Source organism: Thamnophis elegans, chromosome 1, assembly GCF_009769535.1.
Source record: "Thamnophis elegans isolate rThaEle1 chromosome 1, rThaEle1.pri, whole genome shotgun sequence".
In the NCBI taxonomy this organism is placed as follows: domain Eukaryota; kingdom Metazoa; phylum Chordata; class Lepidosauria; order Squamata; family Colubridae; genus Thamnophis; species Thamnophis elegans.
Genome location: NC_045541.1, coordinates 99,983,507 through 100,004,310, shown reverse-complemented (window position 1 = coordinate 100,004,310; position 20,804 = coordinate 99,983,507). Strand labels below are relative to the sequence as shown.

At 35.5% G+C, this 20,804-nt stretch overlaps 1 protein-coding gene across 5 annotated transcripts in view; it reads left to right on the top strand.

Annotated features, from left to right (window-relative positions):
• SHANK2 (SH3 and multiple ankyrin repeat domains 2) overlaps window positions 1-20,804 on the top strand; it is a 339,586-nt gene that overhangs the window by 190,697 nt on the left and 128,085 nt on the right. For all 5 annotated transcript variants that reach the window (XM_032225503.1, XM_032225519.1, XM_032225512.1 and 2 more), the window contains 2 exons: window positions 4,559-4,641; window positions 6,122-6,246. In XM_032225503.1, coding sequence (XP_032081394.1) covers window positions 4,559-4,641; window positions 6,122-6,246 — 208 coding nt within the window. The remainder of the gene's footprint in view (window positions 1-4,558; window positions 4,642-6,121; window positions 6,247-20,804) is intronic.

The window sequence follows — 20,804 nt, the reverse complement described above, 5'->3', positions numbered from 1 at the left end:
ATTAAGCTAGGCATGGTGTGAACAATACTATTTCAATTGAGATCACCAACAAAGTGAAATGGCTGTGTACACTCACTGAGACCTGTCAGAATGTAAGTGTGCAAGTTTGCTAATTGTAATTACATTTTGCGCAATATAATGCTATGGTATTTCCTGTTTAGAATCAGTGCTTGCATTTCTGGGATAAAGGAATGACTCGAATGCAGTGCTAAATTTACTATTGGTCTTAAACAAGTAATTAACATTTCCATTATGAATCATGTCAGGGCCACACTTTATATAATCATATTTCACAGATAGATTTCCTGGCACACTAATAATCTATCAAATATAGGATGTATATGAAATTTAAATCTCCTAGTTACTGAGATCATTTAGCTACTCTTTGAAAGGGAAAACATTAAAAATAGGCTTTTAGATAGATCTCTGAATTTGTTCTTCTAGTTATTTATGTTAGAGAGATACTGCAATAAAAAGTGTACTGGCATACTGTAGTTTGTCAACATTTTGGAAGAAATTCAAAGTTGTGTATATTGCTTCTCCCACAACATGCCCTTTGTACGAGCAAACAATTGGTAGTTGTAGTTTTTTGGGACAAACTTTTAAAATATTTGATCCATTGGAGAGATAATTATTTATAATTATAATTATAATTATAATTATTTATACCAAAGTGCAGAGTTCTATTAATAGAACCTGTTATATTGTGGATAAATTTTTCCATAAACTAATATTAAGAAATTCTTCTATTTCTTTGTGATTTAACCATAACATAGAATGTGCAATCCACATTATTCTTTTAAATAATTTTATTGTGCTAAATTAATAACCCAAATAAAAGTATATACAACTTTGAATTATGAATAATATTAATTAAAGAATATTAGCTTCAATCTTAATAACAATAAAAAAGAAGAGGTAAAAAGAGGAAAAAATTCAGGACTGGAAAATTAAATTATAAGCGGAACCATTTCCCAAATTTTGATTAGATTGCTCAGAATTCTTTTTTCGTTATCTTATTATCCATATAACCAGAAATCAACTATTGATATACAGGTAGTCCAGGTACAGGTAAACCAGGTTCACTTAACAACTGTGTTACTAATCTAATAACTGCAGTGATCCACTTAACAAATGTGGCTAGAACAGTTGTAAAATGGAGCAAAAGTCACTTAACAAATTTCTCATTAAGCAATATAAATTTTGGGCTCAATTGTGATCGTAAGTTGAGGATAACCTGTATTTGATAGATAATGATAGGCATTGTATATCAATAATACATTGTTGCAAATCAAGTGTATATTTTCCTTCTACAGTTGTGTAGTCATTCTTTTAGTCAATTCCTTTCTCTGAATAGTCCATACTTCTTAATAGATCAATATATTCCAAATAATAGCAGTAGCATCTTTACTTCAAGCAGTTGATGTAATCCTGTTCTCATCAAATGTTACAATAATCAGAGAAACCAAATCACGAGTTAAAATTCCAATTCCTAAACTGTACTTTGAACAACAAGGTAATCCACCCTCATTTAATATTCATTAAGGTGTACAGCAGAGTTCCCCAACATTTCCGGCTTTGTGGACTGGCAGGGGAGGGATCAGATGATTTACGCACATGCACGTAGCTCCATTTGCACAAGCAGCATGCATGCACTCCTGCTGCTCATGCAAATGGAACATACGTGCACTCGTCCGCTGCTCGCACAAGTCAGGATTTGCATGCCTGTGTGCGCACTCGCTTGCCATTTCTACGGCCCAGTTGCGAACCCCTCATGTTGAGGACCCCTGATGTAAAGCATATAGAAAGCTAAATTTATGATTGTACTAGCTTTATTTTAAAGTAGTAGGAAATTATTGTACATCATTTAAAGTACTTTGTCATTTGCCAAAACAGGACATTGAGTCTTATTATACTCCAGAAGTTGCATCCACTTACTATCAATTTTATTTACTTATAAAAAGGTGTTACTGATTTAGGAACCACACTCCTTTCTTAACTTCTATTACTTAGAAGTAACATAGAAATGAAACTAAAGAAACTGAGTAACAGTTTTGCTTGCCACATTTGTTAATTGAATCACCTCTCTTGTTAAGTTAGTCAAATGGTTGTTAAGTGAATCTGGCTTCAAGAGTGACTTTGCTTATTGGAAGGTCACAAAAGGTGATCACATGACCCAGGATTCAGCAACTGTCCTAAATATGATCAGTTGCCAAACTTCTGACTTTTGATCACCGTGAGAATGCTGTAACGGTCGTAAGTGTGAAAAATAGCCTTAAGTCACTTTTTTCAGTGCCACTGTAACTCTTCATAGTCATTAAATAGTTGTAAGTCAAGGACTTCCTGTACTTTTTGTTTTATATTGACTAGACATTGATCTTAATAAACAATAAAGGAATGCAGGCACTCTTCCTCTTCAAAAAATCTGTAAAAACAGACCTGTAACTATTCTTTTTAAAAACATCAGCAAGTTGCTTTATGCAAATTCAGAGATCATTTACCCTAGCTTTTTAAACTCATGAATATTGGGATCCAGATGTTAAGATGATGGCTGAAAGGCAAGTGTTATGTTCTGACAATCTGACATATGCATACATTTGGAGATTTTGTTGGTGCCAAGAAAGTTGTCATACAGTGGTTTTTTGAATTCCTAGTGTGTTTTAAACTAGATCAAGTCATATGTTCCTTACTCCAAATTCTCCACACTAAAAAGTTTCACATATGGCAGAAATTACAGGTAGTCCTCGACTTACAACAGTTTGTTTGTTATTCAAAGTTACATCTTCACTGAAAAAAGAATCTCAGAGTAGATGGGGGAAAATGAAGGAGAAACTAAGGGTGAATCTGATGTACAGTGTCGTCTACCTTAATCCTATGTCCACTTCCAATATTCCATGGTCTCTTAGATTAGATAAGTATGAAAAGAATCTATTTTTGCTGTTGGTAATGATACGTTTGTAAAGAATAATCAAATTCTTACATCTCTGTCTCTTGCGCCCTCAGATAGAATTTCTTGATTTAAGAATTAAATTGTAATTCTTGCTAAAAATGTATCAACGCACATTTTTCTGTCATCATTTAGAAATAGGAAAGAGTGAAAACTGGCCAGTTGATTAGCCAAAAAGCCAACCTATCTGGCTACTTGCCATATTTGTTTCCTTGAAGGAGTTTCCTCAGAGGATGCTTGCTGTTTTGTATCTATTAGTAGAAAGTTGATGGAACTCTTTGTTATATTTTTCTGCATTTCAAATGTGAATTTATACTTTTTTTGTGCAAGTACCTAAATCCTTAGTTTAAGATGCAAACCAAATTAAATCATTAGGTGTATATGGACACATGATATCATCCTTAGAAATTGGTTCTTTGATTCTACAGGAATATTTCCAGAATTTCCTTTTATGTTATTTCTCATTGCCACAGCAGTAGTTTTGCCATTTCACCACCATATTAGTTCATTATTATTTGTTTTTAATGGACATTGCATAATATATGAAAATGCTTTTCTAAAACTAAAAACGAAAAAATAATTTTTGTTTCAAAAATGTTTCCTAATTAAATACAGAAGCACAATTTAAATCATGCATTTAATTAAGGTATATAATTGCAATTATATACTGTTTAATGACTGTACATTAAGGTATGATAAATACCACAGTTTAATATTTTAGCTTAGAATAGGTATATTAACTCATTTATTCTTTGAATAATTCAATTTCTTAAATATTTTTTAAAAATATCACCTAAGTTAAATGTCAATGAATTTCTAACAAACCCCTTCTTTTTAAGCCTTGCTTTTTTGAGCACATGCCCTTTAGTGTTTCACTGCGCTGGTGTTCAGGAAGGCACAGTAATTTCTGATAGGAAAAGGTGATCATGAACATACATGCCTTGTTACTATTTAAATTATGCAGATCTTGATGCTGTGAAAATTTGTGCTTGATGACGCCAAGGCAGCTGCACGTTGTTAGCAATGTAGGCTGTCAGATGATCATGTGGGATTCTTGCAGTATGCAACATTCAATAGGATTTTAAAGGGCTTTTGATGCAAGGCATAGCTTCTGAATATATTTGTGCCTTTTAGCTCCTTACTACAGCTAACCAAGCTCCTTTTAAATTTTAAAATGCTGCCTCATTTTTCTTCTGGTTGGTTTCATTTTGGCTTCACTAGAAGATGCCTCTGGTACATCTACGATTGAGGAGTTTATTAATGCTGCTGTTGTTCAGTTCACTTTCTTTTCTGTTAGGCTCCTAGCTAGCACACAAGTGACATGATCGCACATTTGTTCAGCCACCACCATGCATGGTTTCTTCCTCAGCCTTCCCTGCATTGTTCCCTCTGTTAAGTTGCACTGTCATGTTCTCCTTTGCTATTAAGCCTTGTTTCTGTCTCTTTCCTTCTTCTGTTGTTTGCTATGACATTTTCCCCATGTTTGGTTACTGCACTATTATTTGATTAACGGGCTGTGAGGATGATGAACCTGCACACTGGAGGAGCAGCTACTACCGTGGTGATGAAGGGATATAATAACGGTCGCTATCCTCGGAATTCTCTCTACAGTGACTGCATTATAGAAGAAAAGGCAGTGGTCCTGCAGAAAAAAGACAATGAAGGATTTGGGTTTGTGCTCAGAGGGGCCAAAGGTATGTGGATTTCTTCTTCTTCTTTTTTGTATCTGTGTGATTGGGGGAGTGCTTGTGTGAAAAATTGCATGCATTTCTGAAAATAAACAGGCATTATTCCTTATGCCTTTGGTTGCTAGACAACAGCGTTCTCTCTGTGCAGTAGAGTGCCGATATGGATTTACTGGTTTCTGATCGAGCAGTTTTGTGTGTGTGTGTGTATCTGTGTGAGTGTGTGTGAAAGAAATAATTGATTTGTGCAATAATTCAGGGGAGAAGTTGCCTAAATATTTTGCATGCCTGAAATTATCCTTGCTGGGGGGGGGGGGAATAATCAAAATGCTTCATGTAAAGGGTCATTCTGCTAAAATAATGTGCTAGTTGAAGGGGCATGTTGACTTTTCTTTTTTCCCTTGAAATGGTTTTACAGCTTATTCAAAATAAAACTACTGCAGCTTTAGGAAGAAAATCAGGTCATTTTTTGTATTTTCATAAGCTGCAGGCATGTCAGATGGCCTTTTAGTATTATGTACTGTTTGAAAACTGCTTGTGTCTAAATATGCCATTTCTTTCCTATGCTAAACATGTTTCCGTAGATTTATAGAGCAAATATAATGATCTGTGATCTTTTTTCTCTTTTGGCAAATTTTATAAGTGGTGGTATATCCCAGTGTCTATTATTAAAATCCCCCCCCAGTTAATAAATGGGCTGTTCCTTAGACTGCTGTCTTCAAGGAAAGGCTATACCATATCTACTTTATGGAGGAATCTCCACACCCTTATCTAGGAATACCACTTTCCTCACTAGAGTGTGGCAAATACCTATTGGGTTCCCCTAGCTATGTAACAGATTAACTCTCCTGGCTAAACATACGTTTTGGTGGGGTCGTCTGGAAACCCAGTGACTTCATCACTGTGTCGATCAGCTGGCGCTGAGCTATCTATGCAGCAAACAGAACTCCCTCACTATACATCTTAATTTCACATGGAGTGAGTTCTTCAGGTTAAAAAAATCAAATGCCCATTGAAAACGTATACTTCAAACTGTACTAATGTTTTTCCAAAGGTGGTTTACCTTTATCAAAAGTGTATATGACAAACATAAAGCATGTATGTAAAGCTCATACAGAATATGTTTCTAATGCACAATTATAGGCTCATCCTGTTGGATTTAATGGCTTTATATAATACTAAGTGTAATTTTGAATACTTGAAATTCTCGATGCACTTCTATGAGGATTTAAAAGACTATTTTCAGATGTAATCTCTATGTTATCAAATTCATGGCTTTATGTTTATTAGCAGTTAAATTCAGAGCTTTATATATTTGTTGATTAAACCCAAAAGTTTATTAATAGGCAAGAAAATAAGAAGATAGATGGATGGATAGAGGGATGGGAAGTGTTTTACTTAAAGGCTTCCTTTAACAGGCAATATTTCATGAAAAGACATTTCATGTTTTTAAAAGTTTATTCAAACATGTCATTTATTATTCCTAAAGCTGATACACCAATTGAAGAATTCACACCAACGCCAGCCTTCCCTGCTTTGCAGTACCTGGAATCAGTTGATGAAGGAGGGGTAGCATGGCAAGCTGGCTTGAGAACAGGAGACTTTTTGATAGAGGTAGGAAAATATGGTTAATTATTCCGGTGGGGATGAAAAATGCTATCCAGGAAAACTGGTCCCTCTGTCTATTGGCAGCAAGGCCTACAGATAGACCTCAACTTACAACCATTTGTTTAGTGACTGTTCAAAGTTACAATTCAAAGTGATTTACAGCCAATCCTCACACAACCGAAACGGCATCCCCGTGGTCATGTGATCAAGATTTGGGTGCTTGGTAAACAGCATGTATTTACAATCGTTGTAATGTCCTGGGATCATGGGATCATCACTTGCAACTTTCCCAGCCAGCTTCTGGCAAGCCAAGTCAATGTGGGAAGCTAGATTTACTTAATGACCACATGATTAACTTAACAACTGCAGTGATTCGCTTAACAACTATGGCAGAAAAGTTCATAAACTTGGCCACAACTCATTTATCAACTGGCTTGCTTTAACAACAGAAATTCTGGTTTCCATTGTGATCGTAAGTCGAGGACCATCTGCAATTAATTGTTTGATGTCATTACTTTTTGCATATTTGTTTTGTGTTATTTTTAATCCTGTTTTTTAAAATATTAACACAACTTATATCATTATAGATGTGTAAAATGCTAGACCTTGGTGTGTCCAACCTTGGCAACCTTGACAACTTTAAGACCTGTGACTGGTTGAGGAATTCTGGGAGTTGAAGTCCACAAGTCTTAAAGTTGTCAAGGTTCAGGGACACCCCTGTTCTAGATAATACATTGTTTTACAAGTGAGAAGCCTCCAGAAGAGTGTCTGTTAAATCAATTCTTTTTTTACTTTGGGTAAATTTAATTTTAAGAAGAAATGAATTTGATTCTTGTGTATAATACTGTGTTTAAAAATGAGTTCTCATTATTAGATTTATTCCCACACATAGCAGCAAAGTAAGAGCCATTTGGTGTAAAGGTAGTAATTCCATCCTTATGATAGCAGAGACTCCAAAATTTTCTCCCTGACATTATTGGAAAACTTTGTATATTCATTTTAATGATAGATATCCTGGAGGTCGATTGGTTTTTAATCACTTGAAAGAGAAAAATGTATCAAATTATTAGGCATCAGAGAGTAAATGTATAAACATGTTTAACAAAAAGGGAGCAGAACTTTGTCAAATATCTGATTCCAAATGTTTATTTTCAAATATAATTTCCAGACTTAAGGTACTTGTTTTTCTTAAGTTTGTGCATGTGACACCCGGATTAAGATACCTGTACATTTTATCCTATAAGCAGTGGTAAACCAGATTTCAGATATAGAAACTCAGCTCTTTCAGATTTCTTAACATTATGTTTGGGCATTTATATTTTCATTTAGCTAATTTATTGTCTTGGTTATATTGATTTTAGCCATATATATTGGAATAAAATATATTGAATGTTTAGTCTTTCTGTTTGTATAATCTCTGAATATTTGTCTTTAGACATTTTGTATAGTATTAATTTGCAGGTTGATTTTCATACCGTTGTCAATTTGCTATTTAGAGAATTTATTTAGGAGATTGTTGCATGGATATTAAAATTTAAACTTCAATTTCAAGGGCATTTAAATCTTTAGTCATTTTTCATAATGCAGTAACTAACCACATGTGTGTCACAGAATGTACTGCAAAGGATTCGCCTATGGTGGTCATAATTTAGACATGAGTAGGCAGATCTGAAAACTGAACATGGTCTGTAAGATTTTGAGACTTTGCTCTGTGAATATTTAAAGTATTTTTGGACATCCTGAGGTTTCAGAATGAAGAATGCGTAGATTGCTGCTCAAGAAACACAAGCTCCAAACCGAAGCTTGTGAAAGTTGTTTAATGTGGTTTTGGATGTTGGCCAATGCCACAAACTGTAAGTGTATGCCAGCATTGCAGTGATACCTCTCTTGGGTTGCTAAAAGATACAGAGGAATAATTACCAAGGGTTAGTGTTCGGTAAAATGTAGAATGATAAACTCGGAGTTTAAAAATTTTAGGAAAGCATATTGGGCTTTCCGTAGGTTAAGATATTTTCTAGAAACTTAATTCAAACTTTTGGTTATGCAGATCGACCTCTTTTCAGCTGTACAGCTTTTTGGGAATGTTTTTTTTTTCTTTCAACAGCTGTCTTGAGATACAGTACTATATATAAACTTTTTTTCACTTTAGTTTTTACACATGTAGCAAGTAAACAAGTGAACTATGTGCTTAGACAACCAGGTTGCAATGCTTGCATGTTCTTTGGAAGTAAAGCTCATTGGAAACAATGGCATTTAAATAAATTTTTAATACAATTGTTAAGTACTCAGAAATCTATGAAACAAATGTTTCTCTTTCAGATCGAATGTCTGCATTGTACAGTGGGCAGAGTAATAAACTATCATAATTTGGAAACTGAACAACACCTTTAGAAGTTCAAGTAACTGAAAGCAATACAATGGGAGTTGATGTAAGGAGGAGGAGGAGCAGTGGTATGTTCTGGCCGGTACAGCCATACCAGTAGTAGCTTGGAGCAGCTGCCAACAGTGGCTCGTTTGGCCCACCCGCCTGCCCGCGTTCTATACCTGTTTTTAAAGCCACTGGCCAATTGCATCTGTGTGCACAGTGTGCGGCGCCTGCACGACCTCTGACAAGCAGCTGGGTGTCACAGGGGCTCTGGAGTGCGTATGCGCGTGCGGTGCACATGCACAAACAGGACGGCCAGCCCCATGCGCAGCGTACTGATAGCTATAAAGGTGGGATTAAAAAACAAAGAAGAAAAAGAAATGGAAACTGTCCCAGATGAGCATAGGCATGGTCAGGGAATATCTCACAGATTTTACTGTCTGTGAAGATTTACAGTACAAGTTCCTAGATCTCAAACACAGAATACCATATCACATTATTTTGTAACATTTTGTCAACAAAATTCTTTTTTTCTTTTAGAAATGCTATTAATTTAATGTTTTGTCAGATTTTGTTTATTTTGGACATCATCATCATGGTGAAGGTATATTTCTATTTATGTAATAGGACCTCTTATTTCTTTTCCCCTCCATCTCCAAATCACCACTGCGTTGCATCCTATCAGCTCTGGATGACCCTCTAATCTTTTGCAGCAAATCTCTGGAGAAAAAGAGAATTTGTTCCAAAGTATGATAGAAATATAGCTTTCACCAGCTGGTTACTTTTGGATACAGCCCAAGATATTAACACTTTTGTCTAGTACACAGTTCAGATTTTCTATTAAGCCCCGTTATTTTTAAAGATTGCTAACATAATCAAATTTTAAAATAAGCCTGTATATTACCATTTTTCACCCTACTAAAAAGAGAACTCTGCAACAATTGGCCACTTCAGCCATTTTTAAAAAAAGAATATACCCAAAAAATTAGCTGAGTCACTCTGTCTTTGGCAGTGGAAAAATAACAACAACTGGCACTCTTATTTCGTAAGTAAAGCCAGTCCCTCATAATGCCCATGATGAATTATCAATTGCCTGCACTTTTAATTACCACATTAATGTTGCACAATATTAATTCTAAATTATAACATAGGAGTCATGAACATTATATTTTAAATACATTTGTTAATGAGGAATAGTTTTCTGAATTCACAGTTTTTCTGCTAGGATGTATTTAAGGAAGTTGCTTGGATGTTTTTAAAAATTGCATACATATTTCATCTGAAGAACAATTAATTCCAGTAAGAACACTAAGTAAGGTTCACATGTTCTTTTCACTGCTGTGAAATTGGATTATGATAATTTTGGCAGTGACTGGCCTTAATGCTTGTTGCCAAGTGATAGAAAATCCTCAGTGACTCAGATATTTATAATATTATATGCTTGTCCTCAACCTCAGGCATATAGCTGGAGTACTGTTATTGTAAAGGAAAAGTAAACTTTTAAATAATGTGTTATTTCATACAGGTTATTAATCTTGTCTTGCATCTTTTGTTTAAATGCATTTTAAACAAAAACAGAATAATTTTATATATGTATTATAAATGTTTATTTCAAATTATTCTTCCAAAAATGTATTTCCTGATTCAGATATGAAGTTAAAACCATGAGATATAAAAATAAATCATAGATGTTGGTATTCGACTATTAAATTAGAACAGGCACTGAAAACATAACAAAAACTTTAAAAGCCTGTGAGTCTTTGGTAAGAGAATCTTCACTTGATAGTGTACAGTTTACAAGTTAACAGTTTACAGTTAAACTTCTCTGTGGAGGATGTTTCCATGTCTGGCACTTTTAGCAATAACACTTAGACTTATATACCGCTTCACAGTGCTTTACAGCCCTCTCTGAGCGGTTTACAGAGTCAGCATATTGCCCCCAACAATCTGGGTCCTCATTTTATCCACCTCGGAAGGATGGAAGTCAACCTTAAGCCAGTCGGAATCAAACTCTTGGCAGTGAACAGTGAGTTAGCCTGCAGTACTGCATTCTAGCCACTGTGCCACCACGGCTTCTAGTGTTACCACAGCTCCTTTAATAGTACCATGTCTATTTAAAAAAAGCTTCCTTTCCCAGTGACCGTATCATTTATTTGTGTGCACAAGAAGCTGACTTTGTAGTGGCTTCTTTGTGACAATCATACTAATTGGTTCATGCTTAATGATTGTTGCATGCTTAATGTGACAATCATTGTCTGGCTATATATTTATAGTGAATGTATTCCATTAATTATAAGTGTTGTTCTTTAGTAGACCATTTTTGCAAGGTCAGCCAGTCAAGGCTTCCAAATATATACAAATAATTTGTTAAGAGTATGTTCAGCATGTTTATTCCTTCTTGGGTATCAATTCTGCTACTTTGGATGCATGCTAGTATTCTGGTTTTGTGATTTTTCTGAAATTTGAATTGTGTGCTTTTTCAGAAAAAGCTTACTGACAACACTAGCCTATTTAGTGCTGAGAGCGAATATATATATATACATTACACACACACACACACACAAACACACACACACACACACACACACACATATATATGTGTTTGTGTGTGTGTGTGTGTTTGTGTGTGTGTGTGTGTAATGTATATATATATATATGTATACGTATATATATATATGAATATATATATTTATATGTATATATATATATATATATATATATATATATATATATATATATATATATATATATATATTCTTTTTAAGGATTTTTAAAGTATGTGTATGTATGTATATATATGTATGTATACACACACACACACACACACACACACACACACACACACACACATATATATATATATATATATATATATATATATATATATATATATATATATATATATACACACATATATATAGAGAGAGTCACAACCCCTGGTAAGCCCCAATTATGGGAGGAAGCTAACTGCTTCCATCATCTGTCAATCGGCTCGTCACAAGAGTCCATCACGACAGAAATTTATTTATCAGCACAAATAAACACACACACACACACACACACACACACACACACACACACATATATATATATACACTTAAAACAATCCTTAAAAAGAATTCTTATCTTATCTTGATTTGTTTTTTAATTTTTTTAAGTGTGAGAAGTTTTGCTCATTTATCTTTTGTATAGAAATGATTGGCTTTGGGAGGGAAAGAAAAAAGCAATTAAAATTTCACTTTGTCCCTTCACTGCTCATTGTACTGCACAAAAATGAAGAATAAAAAGTAATAAACCATAAAGATGAATAATAATAAAAAGAAACTATACAACAAGCAGTTAATATATTTTGCCACTGTGCTTACTGGGTAAAATAAAATAAAATGAATGGGCCACATATAGTCTTGGATTTTGTGACCATGCTCTCTTGGCCCTAGAGTTCTCCCACCACAACAGGAAGGTGGACTCTGCTTAATCAGCCAATCCCAGGCAACAGCAATAGCAATAGCACTTACATACCGCTTCACAATCCTTTACAGCCCTCTCTAAGCACTTTACAGAGTCAGCATATTGCCCACAACAATCTGGATCCTCATTTTACCCACCTCGGAAGGATGGAAGGCTGAGTCAACCTTGAGTCTGTTGAGATTTGAACTGCCAAATTTCAGGCAGCCAGCAGGCAACAGAAGTAGCCTGCAGGACTGTACTCTAACTACTCTGCTATCTGATGAACTCAGTGTTGTTTCAGAGGCAGCTTGGGTTTTCCCCCTAAAACTCTGCTACACGGCTCTGAAGAAGCTCTTGTTTCAACTTGGAATGTGCAGATATGGAATGTGGACCCTATCACATGTGTGTGGATTCTTTGTGCTTGGATCTCCTACAGTTTCTTCGTTTACTAAGCAGCTCAGAGAAATGGAGTGACATAAGAGTGTCATTGGAGAAAGACAAAGACAGAAGAGGACTGAGCATATGTAAGAGCTTATACTAAGACTTAACCTTGTGGTGATGAGGGGGGGAAAGTGTAATTACTTCTCTGATCTCATTGCATCTACAAATAGCAGACCAGTTTCCCTATATTGGGTAACTAGGTTCCTTCTGCGTGAGGAGGAGCTGAGGAAGCCCTAGCAGGGTTGCTATGAGAATATTCACATTATCTGTCAGATAAAATAACCCAATTGTGCTCACGTTGGACTCTGGCTGGAGAGATCCCCTGAGCCTTGTTATCTGGAAAGTGTTTGAGCCAATTGTTCTCAAGGAAATGGACAGTGTCCTTGGAGCTGGGAGCTTAGCCACCAGTGTTATGGACTGAAGCCACTACTGGTTGGTCAAGGTCTTCAGGAAGTGACATATGGTTGACTCCAAGACTGATTAATACCTCTTTATGGTGGAGGCGATACTGCCTGCTCTAAAGGAGGTGGTAGCTCAAGAGGCCATACTTGGACCTCACAGTATTAAACAAGTTTCGTCCATCCTTTAATCTTCCCTTTATAGTGAAGGTTGTTGTCAGGATGGTTGGCACACAGCTACAAAGAGCCCTGGATAAAGTGTGTTATCTAGACCCTTTTCTGGCTACGAGACAGCACTGAAATATTATTCTAGTCCTCTTAAATCTTTCAGCAGCTCTTAATACTATGGAGCATGGTATTCTTCTGGACTCACTCAAAAATTGGTAGTGGGAGTTATTTTATTGCAGTGGTTCTACTTCTTCTGTGGCTGGTTGCAGTAAGCGTTGGTAGCAGAGAAGAGGTTGAGCCCTAAGCTTCCGAAATGTAGATTACCTTAGGGCTTTTCACCTTTCCTTTTCCACATTCACATCAAACTGCACGGTAAGTCATCTGTTGGTATAGGGTGCAGTATCACCAGCATGCTGATGATACCCAATTATAAATACCCACCTCTAGTCAGACAGGCGATACTATGGGGGTGTTGATCATGTGGCTGTAAGGGTTTGGATGGGGAGGAACCAGCTTCAACTCAACCCTGTCTGCTTGTTGTCAATTGAATGGAAGAAGGCACTATGATGACTGAAACAGTAGAAGCAGATTTTCTAGTGATAGAAAATTGACTTCATCTGGATGAATGTTTCTCATTTTTTGCCCTTAGTCTCTCAGGAAAGTTAGACCATTAAAAGATGGAAAAAATTGCTAAATATAGTAAAAAGTAGCAGAAAATTATGGCTGTGGTCCATTAAGTACCCATAATTTTTATTATTTTAGACAGAAATATGATGAATTTGCAGCAATAAATTGTTTTACTACTGTGTAGACTAATTACTACACATATACCACAAGCTATAATAAATTCCTAAAACCAAAGAAAATATAAAAGCAGGACTTTTTTTGCACTCATTGCTTAACATCCAAGTCATACTGTAAATTGTTTATTTGATTTTGGCACTATCTGATTCAAGATTGACTCTGAAATTGTGTACAAGCAGTAATGAGCATTACATTGTGCGAGGTGTAATCGGGTCTTCATGCAGATCCCATTTAAACTATTACTTATCTAGAAATATACAAATTAAATATACCTATGTTTCTTAAACTATGCATGAGATCTAGTTTAGGGTAGGTGCTAAGGCACTAGGCTAAGGATTTGGGAAACTGTTCTAGTCTTTTCATAAGCTCAAATTTGGCTGTTGAGACAAACACTCTCATCTATAGAAAAAGAAGGGAATGGCAAATCACTTCTGAAGTTTTACCAAGAAAATTTATCCAGGAAAATGCCAGGAGTCAAGATTGATTGAAAGGCATAACTTCAAATTAAGATAATCCCACTCATTGACTTCTGTGTTGGGCAGCTTTGCTCTAATAAATATATAATTTATTTATATTTGTCAGTTCTGATGTACAGTATCATCTTTTTTGGAGATATGGTCTGAGTCCAAGATGCAAACTTTTTATGAGCAAAGATCTCCACTGAAGTTTCTAAAATGTTAGTAAATTTTGCAGTGCTGCAATTGGTATCAGAAGCCAAGGGATTTCAATGTGTTTAACCCAGCAGATTCTAATTGTTTGTGGGAATAGTGTTATTTATTGTCTGTAATTATGTCATTAAAAATTAAAAGGTTTCTCCTGTCCAGCAATGTCTGACTCTAGAGGGTAGTGCCCATCTCCATTTCTTAGGTGAGGGAGTCAGCGTTGTCGGTGGACACTTCTGTAGTCATGTGGCCAGCACTCAGAATGGGGTTTCCTTCCCTCCAAAGTACCTTTAGCATGCTTTTGAATTGTTAGGTTGGCAGAAACTAGGGCAAGGATGGGAGCTTACCCCATCATGTGACATTTGGGTCTAAAACCTGGGCTGGCAGCTTTCCAGCTGAGCAGTTCAGTATCTTTTACCACTGAGCCATTGCGCCCTGCACAATTATATCATTATAATTATATTTTAAAAGACCTTCAACCTTTTACTTGTCACTTTATCTCATTTGTTCCTTTCTTTATTCTACTTATTTGCTGTACAAATATGCATTTTCTTTTTCCTTTAATACAGCCTTTGACAATACATTTATAAATCAATAAAAATTCCAAATTTGAAGTCTTTTAAAAATGTCTGCCTATGCCAACTTGCTGCCCCCATTTTATGAAGGAAACTCTCGTAATTTATAAAAGAAGCTGACAACACAGAGTCTGCTTTTGTATTTTCAGACAGCATGGTTGGTAGCTCACCAAAACTAAAAGAAGTCACTTTTTAAAGTGATTGCTTTGAAGCATATTTTAAGGTTTGCAGTTGCCATATTAGCAGAGGTGATATTCAGCAGGTTCTGACCAGTTCTAGAGAACAGGTAGTGGAAATTTTGAGTAGTTCGGAGAACTGGTAAATACCACCTCTGGTCCCACCCCCATCTATTCTCTGCCTCCTGAGTCCCAGCTGATCGGGAAGAAATGGGGATTTTGCAGTAACCTTCCCCCAAAATGGGGAGGGAATGGAGATTTTACAGTCTCCTTCCCCTGCCACGCCCACCAAGCCACCTCCACAGAACCAGTAGTAAAAAAAATTGAATCCCACCACTGCATATTACTATTTGTATCTGTATATATGAGATGCATTTACACTATAGGTAGTCCTCAACTTATAACTACAATGTTTCTGTTGCTAAGTGAGACACTTGTTAAGTGAATTTTGCCCCATTTTATCACCTTCCTTGCTGCAGTGAATCAACTATGAATCAACATGGTTGGTTAAATGAATCTGGCTTCCCCATTGACTTTGTCAGAAGCTCGCAAAAAGTAATCACATGGCCATGGGACACCGCAATCAACATAATTATGACTCAGTTGCCAAGCCTCTGAATTTGGATCCTGTGACCATGCAGATGGAACAACAGTTGTTGAAACTTACTGGAGTAAGTTTAAAAAACGGTCTTAAGTCATTTTTTTTCAGCACCATTCAGGGTGGGATTCTACCGGTTCAGGTGAATCTGTAGCTCCAAAGATCAGCTGGGAGCAAACTGGTTCACTCCCACAAGCAAGTGGGCCTACCTGCCTGTCCTTGCGCTTTATCTACCTTTATCTTCTCTGCTGCGCCTCAGCTGTTTTCTTTCCCAAGCAGCAATCCAGAAGGTAAGTATTCTCTGAACTGATTACGCACGCCTAGCACGCATCCTGGCATGCGCTCATCGAACCGGTAGGATCCTGCCCCTGGTGCCATTGTAACTTTGAACGGTCACTAAATGAACTGTTGTAAGTCAAGGACTACCTGTATAGATGCAGATATATAGTAGTTGGAAACATTCAAGCAATCAACTGCTTGGAATTTGTTGGAGGTAGGTATTTCCTCCTGCTGCAAATTGCAGGTTTCTGAGGAGCAATCTTTCTTAGGACTACAGCAGGGGAAGAAAGTGCTCTTGAAAATCCCTCTCAGTGTCCTTCTTTCTCTTGAAATGCTGATAATTATAAGCCTTCCCTCTCCAGCAGCTATTTCTTTTTTTTTTTTAAAGTGCACATGAAAAGCAAAGGCACATTTAATCCTACATCCAATTTGATCATGAATATTAAGTACTCATGATACTCAGGATGGGGACCTGTTTGCTGATTATAGAATAAATGTGTACTGAGATACTTTCTCATCTTTATATTTTGACATTAGATTGAATTGAATTGAGCTCAGAAAGAAGGGAGCTTCCTGTGGGAATGAATGAACACTATTAAGCTTCTTACTAAACACCACACCAAGCGAAGGCAATGTAGAAGGATTTTTTTGTTGATAATCTTTTCATATGTGCTCACATGCATTTTTATGCCTCCTGTTCTAATAACCTTAGGCAGAACCAAATCAACTACCAAATCAAGAGAGAGTAATTTCTAAGAAAAATATTAGGAATTATTAATAAAACATTGCTGACATTATTTTCCCTGCCTGAATGCCATCCTAAAGAAAAGCACCTTCGCTGTTTTTCTAAAAAATACTGTAAATGTTGGATGTATTTTTGATCTCTCTCTCCTGGTCTCATTCCTGTGCCCCAGTTTAATTTTGTAATTTCAACATAAAAAATGAAATATAATCAAATATGTATCCATAAAGATGTATTAACTTTATATCTATTGTATAACCAGGATTTCCATGAAACAAAATCCTCATGTGAAGCTTATTACATTTAAAAATCTGTTGATTAATAACTGTAATTGGATTGAAATAATAGATGCAGTGTAAATAAAGTCTGCATACAGTCTCTAATATAAATATAACTTTGTGCAGACTAGAGGAACTTTTAGACAGAGGTACAGATTTGATCACATCTTGAATTGTCTCTTTGTGATCAAATAATTCTGTTCCTTTTTATTTTCCATTGTGTGAGTTCCTGACCTCCCTTTATTGTTGTTGTATGGTTTGTTGGATGGGAATCCCTATTTGCAGAAAGTTAATCTCATTAAGGAAATGAAGCACTTGATACTTTTGTCAGGCTCTGGGAACACTGTCATGGGGAGGTTCTGCTTTGACCTACCCTCTAGTGCAGTGGTTCCCAAACTTGGCAACTTTAAGACTTGTGGACTTCAACTCCCAGAATTCTCCAGCTAGCTCTTCTGGCTGGAGAACTCTGGGAGTTGAAGTCCACAAGTCTTAAAGTTGCCAAGTTTGGGAACCACTGCTCTAGTGCTCAGTATCTAGCCATTATGACTGGATGCCAGCACCATGTTAAAGATTACAAATAGAGAACAATAGGTAGCTCAATAGTTGCCACTTGGAAAAATACTTTTTGTAGACAAACATACAGACATGTTTCTCAAAGCAGAAAAAGCTTTTGTTTTGAGTGCAAAACTAAAAAGTCAATATAAAGTGATTATTGCTAGTTAGCAAATTAGCTCAGATTGGTTGACTGTTTCCTGCTTAGTTTCATTGTAATACGTTGAACCTGTTGAGGAAAAGTTGTATTTCCTAATTTCTTCCATATCTGCTGCGCAATATGTCCAGATATTTGTTTCACAATGGTAAAATTGTATAGTCTTTGTTCAGAAAACTGCATTTATAAAGAGATAACATTTTTATATATGGTTGTTGCTGAGTTATGCTCTTCTTCCTGGGCATATGGGCTGGACTGAGTCTAAGACAGTTAATAAATTTTTCCTGTGTTGCAATTGGTATTGGAAGCCATGGGTTTTGACTGATTTAAGTGTAGAGTTCCTGGTTATTTGTGGGACCATGAAAGTGCCTATTCAGTGCTATTTACTGTCTTCTTACTGTTGTCATGCTTTTTTTTAAAAAAATTCTCTTATTTTATTTTTTAACATGTTTTACTTGTAACTTTGCTATATTTATTCCTTCTGTTAAACTTATTAGTGTCACAAATGTGTGTGTGTGTGTGTATGTGTGAATATTTAATGTAGTCTTTGACTCTCAATTTATTACTTAATCAATGAAAGTTCTACTTGCAACATTGCTGTCTCCACCAGCCTGGTTACACAAGAGGCTGGCAGCCCTGGCTCTGCTTATTTATCCTCATTTTATGTACTTTATCTCTATTCATTGAACAGCCATCTATCATCAACCTATGGGCTTTTAGTTTGATATGCACTGAAAACAATTATTATGACAGATTCTGACATTCATTTTAGTTTTTGCATTCATAATTAAATCTATGTCTTCACTTTTCTACATTGTCTGCTCCAGAGGATCAAATTATTTTCAGTTGAATCCATTGTATCTATTAGCCTCCACAAGAAATTTCTTTTGTTTTCCTCATTACTTTATACACTTTATCAATTACTCTCTTACATTCCAAGTAATAATTTTCCATTTGTTATGATTGGCCCAAAATGAGCCTATAGAAATTCATCTCCACCACCCCAATGGGTTTCATCAGTTGAAGCTTTTATATTTTAATATTTTTAGTAAGATAAAAAAACTACAGACTGGATTAGATCCCTAGTCATATATGCCTCAAGAGCAGCACTTGGAGACTGTTCTTGAATGCTATTATTTGTTTTTGTTTCTGAATAATACACAATACCAGATCTTGTGGTCTCTATAGATTATGGTTAGCAGAATTTGAGAACATTGTTGTTAAACTTTGTTCAATAAATTATAATTAAAGTAACCATAGTTAGAACTCTAATTAAAAAACCATTAATGTTTGTGTGTGTGTGTGTGTGTGTGTGTGTGTACAAAGCCAATATCATAAAATATCATTCTACTGTTCATCACTATCATAACTAAATATTTAAATTATTAGAGTTGGTTCTATAGATAAACTGACTAACATTTTTAGAATTACTCATATTAACACCTATGAGAAAAGCTCTTCTTCAATACTTGAAAGGCAGCAAAAGAAAATACTTTCTTGCTTTTAATCAAGTCACACCAGATTATTTCCTTGGATACTCTAATTAAGGATAGATTTATTTATCCCTTACACTTGAAACACAGCAGTATATCTGCCCCTTCACTTAATATTCACTTAGCTACGCTGTCAGTATATTATCACTCAATTAACAATAAGCAGCTATTCTTGTGACATATTTTCTCAATTTTTCCAAGGTTTTGTTTTGGTATGAATTTTCTAAGTGCTTGATCATCAGTTTAAGCACTTTGAACCTTCCATGCTTTGTTTCAAGCAGAAACCTGAAAAAGATGCAGCTACCTTAAAGAAATCCTGCACATGAAATGCCATGCATCCCAAAGCACTTGAAGGAAAAACGCATGATAGCTAGTGTTGCTGCTGCATATCCCCCTGATTTGGTGATACAGGAAGTTTTATTCTTTTAAAAATGTGCTAAAATATTTTCTGATTTGTTTGTTTGTCTTATGATTTTTACATTTAGTGTAACAATTAATTAATTAAAACAATAGCTTCTGGAGGAAAAGTTATTAAAATTGCTGTTGTCGTTGTGTGTAACACCTGCTTCTATTAAGATTAGAAAATACCTTGCAAAATGGATACTGTAGAAATCACTGTGAAAATACTGTTACTTTATGCTAGATAGAAGCAAAAAGTCTACTCTAGATTTTCTGTAAAAAATAAGATTTAATAAACATTTGCTTCTCTACTAAATCAATGTACTTATTAGTTAAAAGCTTGTTGTCTACTGTATTCTGAAAGTATTTGGAAATCATTTTTGACTTGGAAGAAGTCAAGGATTTAAGACACAGCACATTCACAAAGGACTTCCTTAAACATTTCTATATTCTTGGATCTCCAACGTGGTTAAATCTCCTAATTTCAGCATCACTGGAAAATATACAACAGAAGCTGCAATTGGCAAGAAAATCTTTTCCATTCATAAATAATGTTCATCTCTTTTGTTTTCTCCTTGGTTTTGATTTATGCTTTTCATGATCCAAAAGGTTTGTGGTGCATAAATCCATTAGCCCGATCTTTTCCAGTTTGATGTATCTGGAGGTCACTGGATTGAGGAAGTCTGATTTAAATTCTGATAGCTTTTAGCCTTAGAGCCGTTAGAGTAAAGGCTAAAGAGTCATTAATTTTCTGTAGTCCTCCTGTGAATCAATTGTGATATTGAAGCTTATTAATATGAACATCATTAATGCAACAGAATAATTTAACAGGCAGTATCTTGATGGAGTAGTACATATTATATTAAATGGCATCTTCAGCTGATTAAAAGGTAAAGTGACATACATTTGATAATTATGAGGAGAAAATTCATGGATTCTCAGAACTGTAGAATTCAAAGACTCATGGGATAAACCTCTGTCCTAATTAAGCAAGTAATATCTACTGCAAACAAGCATTTGTTGAATATGC